Source organism: Gadus chalcogrammus, chromosome 14 (genome assembly GCF_026213295.1).
Source record: "Gadus chalcogrammus isolate NIFS_2021 chromosome 14, NIFS_Gcha_1.0, whole genome shotgun sequence".
In the NCBI taxonomy this organism is placed as follows: domain Eukaryota; kingdom Metazoa; phylum Chordata; class Actinopteri; order Gadiformes; family Gadidae; genus Gadus; species Gadus chalcogrammus.
The window spans coordinates 1150488-1160460 of NC_079425.1; the positions used below are offsets into that span (position 1 = coordinate 1150488).

Below are 9973 nucleotides of genomic sequence, written 5' to 3' on the forward strand. Positions count from 1 at the left end.
AGCAGAGTCAATTTATAACCATTCTTTAATTATTAGTTAACCATCCGTAAGACCTTAAGAACAATTCAGTCCTTTACATCAGATCAGAAAATCAACTTATTTTGAAAATTATAAAAACGGAAATGTTTGAAAACATGTTAGCACCTCTCATGATATATTCTTTGTCCCCGCGGTCATATTGCCATTGATCAATTGTGAATTTAAGTCCATTAAATATCTTAATTATTTCCTCAGAGACACCCTCCACAGCTTGCTGCATTAGAACAATGCATTGCGATAACCTGGTAGTTTCACACGTGTGACTTGGACCTGCTTCTTATTGTCTAGTAAACGGTGTTACGAGGAAGTGATGCCAATGGCGGAGGGGCAGTCTGTACATGGAACCTCGACGCCCATGACAACCATTATACTGTACCACGCTAAAAACATGTCCGCACTTCCTCCATAGGAAACAGGTGAGGGGCCTTCAATCAAAGCTTCATTAGAAAACCAGTCAGATGTGTACCTCAGTATAACCATTATAGTTTTAGAGCAGAACTCATTTCAACTTAGTTAAGTTATAAAAGATGTTTGCATTTACCAGATCTCGAAATCCTAATACTTTATCAGATCCAATTCCACATCCCTGTGATGATATATCGTCTCTCTTCCAGAAGATAAACAAGCAGAAAGCTGCTTCATCACAACACTGGAATGAAACCGGATGCTCTAGCGCCAACATTAGCCTCATCTAGAGCATTGCTTCCAGAGAGCCAAACCCTGCCTTTAAAGTGTTGGGCTCTGCCTTAGGCTTGTACTATGCAACTTTTTCACAGCAGCTTGGAACAAAAGCATCACTTCATGGTTGGACAGATGTAATGAGCCTCCACCTTTTCAATAACCAAGTTGGTGATGGTATTATCAGTATTATACATACTTTCAAATAATGTAGCGTTGGCTGCAGTTAAAACCCCAGGCATGATACATACTGAAGTATTAACCACCATCTATCCAAGTATCAACCCATTTCTGTAAGCTATTAGATGTTGTGGAACGATAAACCCTGCTGTATTCAACCCACCCCAGCCGTTGTCATCATTTATGATAAATCACTCAATGAAGGGACATATTTGTTCCAAAGTTCAAGCTCTGCTTGAAGCATTAAAGAGCAAAAAGTAAAGAATGATGAATCATGCAGACATGACCCTTTGCACTAAATTAAAACAAAGATCTATTCTGCTCATTTTCAGTCCTATAAGCATGTAATCAAAATCTGACATGTATATTTTACATAAAACTAATGCTATCAGTATCTGACAATTGTACAATATATCTTTCAAATTAGTTCTGATGATCAAATGTGATTTAACCCTAACCCAATGATTTTTATTTGGGACCAAACTAATTCAATTCAATGCAAAGCAGGATCATCTCTGTTCCTCAGATGTGTAGAACCTATTCTACTGTCTGAGGTCACCATCTATTCATTGTCAGCTGGAATTTTCTATGGACTGTAATGTTAGAGAGCCAAGATCTGCTGAAAGCATTGCCATTAACGACATTAGAATTGAGGTAAAGAAGTCCACTATAAAACAACCTTCTACATATATTAATTTGTGCACATCAAAACTAGCCTGCAAGCCTGATCCATAGATGTATATCTATATAGATCTATCTAGATAGAAGCTGGATTCTGCTCTTTGCAGAGTCAACACGACAGGAAGAGCAAGAGGCTGACAGAAAAGGAGCTCTTTGCACTTCAGAGACCCCCGTGTTAGAGGGTCCTACCGTCCAATCAGAGACCCCCGTGTGAGGGTCCTACCGTCCAATCAGAGACCCCCGTGTTAGAGGGTCCTACCGTCCAATCAGAGAGCCCCGTGTTAGAGGGTCCTACCGTCCAATCAGAGACCCCCGTGTTAGAGGGTCCTACCGTCCAATCGGAGACCCCCGTGTTAGAGGGTCCTACCGTCCAATCAGAGAGCCCCGTGTTAGAGGGTCCTACCATCCAATCAGAGACCCCCGTGTTAGAGGGTCCTACCGTCCTTTCAGAGACCCCCATGTTAGAGGGTCCTACCGTCCAATCAGAGACCCCCTCTCAGGAGAGGGGGTCTCTGAACGCAGGAGAGCCCAGAAAGAATAAAGGAAAAATAGATCTATATCATTCTGCACACGTAGAACCAATCCATGTCAGAAGAACACCACCAAGTCTGCCCCAACGGTTAACGGGCCGTCGAGTCTGATGGCTCCGCCCCTCCAGGGCTGGGGAGGGAGGAGCCAGGTGGGACAGGGAGGAGCCAGGTGGGGCAGGGGTGGGGCCAGGAGGAGCAGGGAGGAACCAGGTGAGGTGGGGGTGGGGCCAGGTGGAGCAGGGAGGAGCCAGGTGAGGTGGGGGTGAGCCAGGTGGGGAGAGGGGTGGGGCCAGGTGGAGCAGGGAGGAGCCAGGTGGGGAGAGGGGCGGGTCCAGGGGGGAGCTGGGAGGAGCCAGGTGTGGAGAGGGGCGGGTCCAGGGGGAGCTGGGAGGAGCCAGGTGGGGAGAGGGGTGGGTCCAGGGAGAGCTGGGAGGAGCCAGGTGGGGAGAGGGGCGGGTCCAGGAGGAGCTGGGAGGAGCCAGGTGGGGAGAGGGGTGGGTCCAGGGAGAGCTGGGAGGAGCCATGTGGGGAGAGGGGCGGGTCCAGGGGGGAGGCGGTCACTCGTGGACGTCCCAGATCTCGGAGAGCAGCGGGGGCAGCTTCTTGTCCTGCAGCCGCAGGGCGAACACCTGCTCCGAGTGCACGGAGCTCAGCGTGCGCAGGCTCACCAGCTTCATCAGCATGCGGGGGAACATCAGGTGGTCCTGGGAACCAATCAGAGGAGAGGGGGCCGTCTTCATCAGACAACAACGCAAACAGACATAATCATTATACAAGTGCTGCAGGTGACATGACAGATGCAGCGCAAATACGATTTGACTGAGTGTGTGAATGATTGACTGACTGACTGACTGACTGTGTGACTGACTGTGTGGCTGACTGACTGATTGTGTGACTGACTGACTGTGTGGCTGACTGACTGACTGTGTAACGGACCAACCGAGTGTGTGACTGACTGATTGAGTGACTGTGTGACTGACTGATTCTGTGACTGACGGACTGACTGATTCTGTGACTGACGGACTGACTGATTCTGTGACTGACGGACTGACTGATTCTGTGACTGACTTGACTGTGTGTGTGTGACAGACTGACTGTGAGCGTGTGTGTTTAACCATCAATGTCCTCCTAGAGAGGACCCCCCCCCCAGACAGAGGGCCTGATAGTGTCTCTGTGAGAGGACCCCCCCCAGACAGAGGGCCTGATAGTGTCTCTGTGAGAGGACCCCCCCCAGACAGAGGGCCTGATAGTGTCTCTGTGAGAGGACCCCCCCCCCAGACAGAGGGCCTGATAGTGTCTCCTAGAGAGGACCCCCCCCAGACAGAGGGCCTGATAGTGTCTCCTAGAGAGGACCCCCCCCAGACAGAGGGCCTGATAGTGTCTCTGTGAGAGGACCCCCCCAGACAGAGGGCCTGATAGTGTCTCCTAGAGAGGACCCCCCCCAGACAGAGGGCCTGATAGTGTCTCTGTGAGAGGACCCCCCCCAGACAGAGGGCCTGATAGTGTCTCTGTGAGAGGACCCCCCCCAGACAGAGGGCCTGATAGTGTCTCTGTGTTCTCTGATGTTGTGAGCGTTCCCTCACTGCGCTGGGAGCAGCTGACCGCTCTGAGGTCAGGCTGACCCCGCTCTGAGGTCAGGGTGACCCCGCTCTGAGGTCATGCTGACCCCGCTGTGAGGTCAGGCTGACCCCGCGGTGAGGTCAGGGTGACCCCGCCCTGAGGTCAGGGGGACCCCGCTCTGAGGCCAGGCTCTGACTCACGTTGGGTCTCTTGATGGAGATGTAGGCGCGCAGGGCGTCGACGTAGGGCTGCTGCAGGCGCTCCACCAGGTCGTGGTCCAGCACGTTGGGCCGGTCTGGGGAGAACAGGAGGGGTCAGGGTCACGACGTGGACACACAGCAGCAGAACGCCTCCTTCAGCTCCAGGGGATTAGTGGAGCAGCTCTCTGACCAACGGGGGTGAACACTACGGGCTGTTGGGTGAATACTCGACGTGCTGTTGGGTGAATACTCTACGCGCTGTTGGGTGAATACTCTACTCTGTTGGGTGAATACTCTACGTGCTGTTGGGTGAATACTCTACGCGCTGTTGGGTGAATACTCTACTCTGTTGGGTGAATACTCTACGTGCTGTTGGGTGAATACTCTACGCGCTGTTGGGTGAATACTCTACGTGCTGTTGGGTGAATACTCTACGTGCTGTTGGGTGAATACTCTACGTGCTGTTGGTGAATACTCTACGCGCTGTTGGGTGAATACTCTACGCGCTGTTGGGTGAATACTCTACTCTGTTGGGTGAATACTCTACGTGCTGTTGGGTGAATACTCGACGTGCTGTTGGGTGAATACTCTACGCGCTGTTGGGTGAATACTCTACTCTGTTGGGTGAATACTCTACGCGCTGTTGGGTGAATACTCTACGCGCTGTTGGGTGAATACTCTACGCGCTGTTGGGTGAATACTCTACGCGCTGTTGGGTGAATACTCTACGTGCTGTTGGGTGAATACTCTACTCTGTTGGGTGAATACTCTACGCGCTGTTGGGTGAATACTCTACTCTGTTGGGTGAATACTCTACGTGCTGTTGGGTGAATACTCTACGCGCTGTTGGGTGAATACTCTACGTGCTGTTGGGTGAATACTCTACGTGCTGTTGGGTGAATACTCTACGTGCTGTTGGGTGAATACTCTACGTGCTGTTGGGTGAATACTCTACGTGCTGTTGGGTGAATACTCTACGTGCTGTTGGGTGAATACTCTACGTGCTGTTGGGTGAATACTCTACACGCTGTTGGGTGAATACTCTACACGCTGTTGGGTGAATACTCTACGTGCTGTTGGGTGAATACTCCACGTGCTGTTGGGTGAATACTCTACGTGCTGTTGGGTGAATACTCCACGTGCTGTTGGGTGAATACTCCACGTGCTGTTGGTGAATACTCTACGCGCTGTTGGGTGAATACTCTACGTGCTGTTGGGTGAATACTCTACGTGCTGTTGGGTGAATACTACGTGCTGTTGGGTGAATACTCTACTCTGTTGGGTGAATACTCTACGCGCTGTTGGTGAATACTCTACTCTGTTGGGTGAATACTCTACGCGCTGTTGGGTGAATACTCTACTCTGTTGGGTGAATACTCTACTCTGTTGGGTGAATACTCTACTCTGTTGGGTGAATACTCTACGTGCTGTTGGGTGAATACTCTACGTGCTGTTGGGTGAATACTCTACGTGCTGTTGGGTGAATACTCTACGTGCTGTTGGGTGAATACTCGACGTGCTGTTGGGTGAATACTCTACGTGCTGTTGGTTAATACTCTACGTGCTGTTGGGTGAATACTCTACGTGCTGTTGGGAGAATACTCTACGTGCTGTTGGTTAATACTCTACGTGCTGTTGGGTGAATACTACGTGCTGTTGGGTGAATACTCTACGTGCTGTTGGGTGAATACTCTACGTGCTGTTGGGTGAATACTCTACGTGCTGTTGGGTGAATACTCTACGTGCTGTTGGGTGAATACTCTACGTGCTGTTGGGTGAATACTCAACGCGCTGTTGGGTGAATACTCTACGCGCTGTTGGGTGAATACTCTACGTGCTGTTGGGTGAATACTCTACGTGCTGTTGGGTGAATACTCTACGTGCTGTTGGGTGAATACTCTACGCGCTGTTGGGTGAATACTCTACGTGCTGTTGGGTGAATACTCTACTCTGTTGGGTGAATACTCTACGTGCTGTGGGTTGAATACTCTACGTGCTGTTGGGTGAATACTCTACGTGCTGTTGGTGAGGCTACATGCCCGTGTTCGACCTGATGCTCAATGCCGGACCATCGCTTGGTTTACTTTCAGAAGGAAATAATCGCTTCTGGATCCATAACTTTGGGGGGGCGGGAGGGACATATGCAGAGCGATTGGGCAATAGGCTAGGCAGAGTACACAGCGCTTTGGCACATTAAGTTAATCTAGAGATAGCAGAAGACTTTTATTTTCCCCATCGACCATCCATTGGTCGAAGAGTCGGTCGCATTTTAGTCTACAGCCCTATTTAATTCCTATTTAAACCCTTTTTAATATCTATTTAATACCTATCTAATACCCTTATTAACCTTGAAACCAGTTGTGCAGCTCTGTTGCAGAGCAGTCTGTACAGCGTTGGCAGTGTGTTCATCTGATCTCATCAGTACAATCATTACTGAGGTCTCATTACTGTTCTCTGACCTGCAGAGAAGATGTTGATGGCGATGAGGAGGGCGTACTCGGCCTCGTCCAGGTGGAGGTCGTTCATCCCTTTGGAGAACTCAAAGATGGGGTTGATGAACTCAAACTGCAGCCCTGCAGCGGCCGGAGGTCAGCGAGACAGAGAGAGAGAAACGTGGTCCCTAATCAGACCAGCAGGTCCATCACAACAGGGATGGTTATACTGGGGAAACTAAGGATTTAAAGACATAATGGCTGTAATACTATTGTGTACTACTGTTACCAACTCCTTCCCAGTGGAATGTTGATGTTTTCTATCTGTATCTGTCTGTTGTTCAGGGCAGGGTACCTGCTCTGTCTGTTGTTTAGGGCAGGGTACCTGCTCTGTCTGTTGTTCAGGAGAGGGTACCTGCTCTGTCTGTTGTTTAGGGCAGGGTACCTGCTCTGTCTGTTGTTCAGGGCAGGGTACCTGCTCTGTCTGTAATTCAGGAGAGGGTACCTGCTCTGTCTGTTGTTCAGGAGAGGGTACCTGCTCTGTCTGTGGTATGTCTCTGTCTGTTGTCTGTTGTTCAGGGCAGGGTACCTTCTCTGTTGTCTGTCTCTCTGTCTGTTGTTCAGGGCTGGGTACCTGCTCTGTTGTCTGTCTCTGTGTCTGTTGTTCAGGGCTGGGTACCTGCTCTGTTGTCTGTCTCTGTGTCTGTTGTTCAGGGCTGGGTACCTTCTCTGTTGTCTGTCTCTGTGTCTGTTGTTCAGGGCTGGGTACCTGCTCTGTTGTCTGTCTCTGTGTCTGTTGTTCAGGGCTGGGTACCTGTTCTGTTGTCTGTCTCTGTTGTTCAGGGCAGGGTACCTGTTCTGTTGTCTGTCTCTGTCTCTGTTGTTCATGGCTGGGTACCTGCTTTGGCGAAGTCCTCCTTGTTGTAGCTGAAGTCCTTGAGGAAGGTGATGCTCTCGATGGCCGGGTTGTAGCGCCGAGACGTCTCCAGCAGCATGATCTGCGGGCGGAAGGCTCAGCTCTCAGCGACAGGTCACCCAGAGACACTAAGCTTTGGTCCATGGGACCTTTAGCGTCCGTGCGCCGTCAGAGACGAGGCGTTCGAGAGGCAGACATTAAGTCCTGCAGCCTCCCTCCTCAGTAACACCGAGAGAGTCTGAGCCTCAACAACATGTCAGCTGGACTGGTTCCCCATTGGGGTATCATCCATTCATAGCTTTTAGTGATAACATTAATGAAATCCCTGTTGATCAGCGTTAACTACCGATGTGTCCAGGTGATCCCACGCTATGAGCGGGTTGAAGTGCAACACAGTGGGACCTAAACCTCAGCTGTATAGTGTATACAGTACAGTGTGTGGGGGACATTGGACGGACCTCGATGGTGGAGGTCTTCAGCAGGGCGATCTGGTCCTCTCTGGTCAGCTCCAGGAAGCCGGGGAGCTGCTTGGCAAAGTCCACGATCTCCTGGACCGACATGATGGCCAGCTCTGTGAAGTGGGCGAACCGCTGCTGACGCACCTCCCTGTTCTGGGGGTCCTGGCTCAGGGGCCAGGGCTGCACGCACGCACACACACACACACACACACACACACACACACACACACACACACACACACACACACACACACACACACACACACACACACACACACACACACACACACACACACGTTAGGTGGACTGTAATAATCGTGGTGCTGCTGATAGTAACTTACAGAACCCGTTGAACGTTGTAATGGTACAGCAGGCGTTCGCCTCATGGCTGTCATGAGCCCCTTCCTAGAAGCTTATCGTATGAATATGCATACTACTGAAGTACATCACTTAAAGGGATACTTCACCCACTTCGAACCGGCGTTCTATCATTATAAAATTGCTATTGTACTAGAAATAAATATATAAATAAATATCAGTCCAAACCAGTCTCCCCTTGGCCCATTTTTTCTCATCTAATTTTCTCCCGAAATGACGTCAAATGACGCGTTTGACGTCATTTCGGGAGAAAACCTCTTGTCCCGCAAGAAGGGCCTTGGACTACAACACACTTTTGATGGCAAATTTGCGGCCAATTTTTCCACCAATAAGGAATGAGAGGGGGCGGAAGCTCGCGTACTGAGGGCGAATGAGGGGGACGGGAGACCGACAGGTGGGCGGGGCAGCGAGCGCAATACACTGTGGTAGTTGGAGGTTTTCTTACTTTGAGCCAGAGAGACATGAAAACACTCTTTCTGCCTTTTTTCAGGCTAGGATGAACCGATTTCAATTTTTTTTTCACATTTAGAATACATTGAATTATTTAATTAATAAAATCTTCATATTCCCACCGGTGAAGTATCTCTTTAATTATGTCTACCTGATGAGTTTCCTCTATGATATGGCCGTTCCTAAATAAAAGGACAATGCCCTCAACAACAATATACATGCTCTTATTGTGCTTTGAGCCCTGAACTCACGGTGACTTTGGGCCGGTCGATGAAGGACCTCTTGTTGCACTGCTTCTGCATGGCCACCAGCTTGTCGATCATGGCCTGCTGCTCGGGGCCCAGGCTGAGCAGCTCCGGGGGCGGCGTGGGCGTGGCCACCGACGAGGCGCGCGCCGACTCGTCCTCGTGCTGCTTCTTCATCTTCTTCAGCCTGATCTGCTCCTCCGACAGGACGCCTGCAGAGACACGTGACCGTCAACACGCTGCAGCTCGGCACCGTCCCGCTGTACTGTGTCTGAACATTCAGCCACAGGCACCGTCCTAACCTGACTTCAAACCTTCAAACCAGTGGACTCAAAGCGCTCTACAACACTGCCTCACATTCACCCGTTCATGCACACATTCACACACCGACGGCGGAGTCAGCCACGCAGGGCGACAGCCAGCTGGTCAGGAGCAGTCAGGGTGAGGCGTCTCGCTCAGGGACACCTCACAACACACGCCAACCCGCTCTACCCCCCGAGCCACACGCCGCCCCGTTCATCTGAACCACAGCCGACCGGACGCAGGCCGATGCCTTCGACTCTCAGGACACTCACACTGCTCCAGCATGCCCGCCTCTCGGCACTTGCGGAGCCGGCACTGCTGGCACTTGCGCCGCATGTACATGTCCATCTCGCAGCGGCCGCTGCTCTTGCAGGCGTACTGCGCGCCCTTGATGACGCTGCGGCGGAAGAAGCCCTTGCAGCCCTCGCAGCTCAGCACGTTGTAGTGGAAGCCCGACGCCTTGTCCCCGCACACGCTGCACACCTCGTTGCCCAGCATCTTGGGGGCGGGCCCCTTCTTCCTCTTCACCGCCGGCTGCCCGTCTGGGGAGGAAGAGGAAGGGGAGGGATGAGTGGGGGCTCTGGAGGAAGTAACCAGACGTCTTCACTGTACGTGTTAATGGAGAAACTGTCAACACAAGCGTGCAGTGATTTGGGATGCACAAATATATAGTCAGGTCTTTAAAAAAAGAAAAGGGTTGTTTGACGAAGCAAAGTTAAACCTGAATTTGATCAGAGTGGAACTGCTAAATGGACTAAAACGGGTACAGGGCTGGACTATCATAATGTATCTTGGGATTTCTTTTGTCGGCGAATGGGCTGTGCCGACTTTTTTTTCTTTTTTTTTATTGTAATTGTCTGATGGACTGAGCGGCAGTGACCAGCGTCACGGCAAACTAAATCATAACCGTCACCACCAGCGTC

At 50.9% G+C, this 9973-nt stretch overlaps 1 protein-coding gene across 2 annotated transcripts in view; it reads right to left on the reverse strand.

Annotated features, from left to right (window-relative positions):
- Positions 1-2512: 2512 nt before the first annotated feature.
- Positions 2513-9973, reverse strand: part of nr1h3 (nuclear receptor subfamily 1, group H, member 3) — a 13475-nt gene continuing 6014 nt past the window's right edge. For both annotated transcript variants that reach the window (XM_056607771.1, XM_056607770.1), the window contains 7 exons: positions 9323-9592; positions 8754-8959; positions 7675-7854; positions 7199-7298; positions 6328-6441; positions 3869-3963; positions 2513-2812 (listed from right to left, as the gene is read on the reverse strand). In XM_056607771.1, the coding sequence (XP_056463746.1) occupies positions 2666-2812; positions 3869-3963; positions 6328-6441; positions 7199-7298; positions 7675-7854; positions 8754-8959; positions 9323-9592 (1112 nt within the window). In that variant the 3' untranslated portion in view covers positions 2513-2665. The remainder of the gene's footprint in view (positions 2813-3868; positions 3964-6327; positions 6442-7198; positions 7299-7674; positions 7855-8753; positions 8960-9322; positions 9593-9973) is intronic.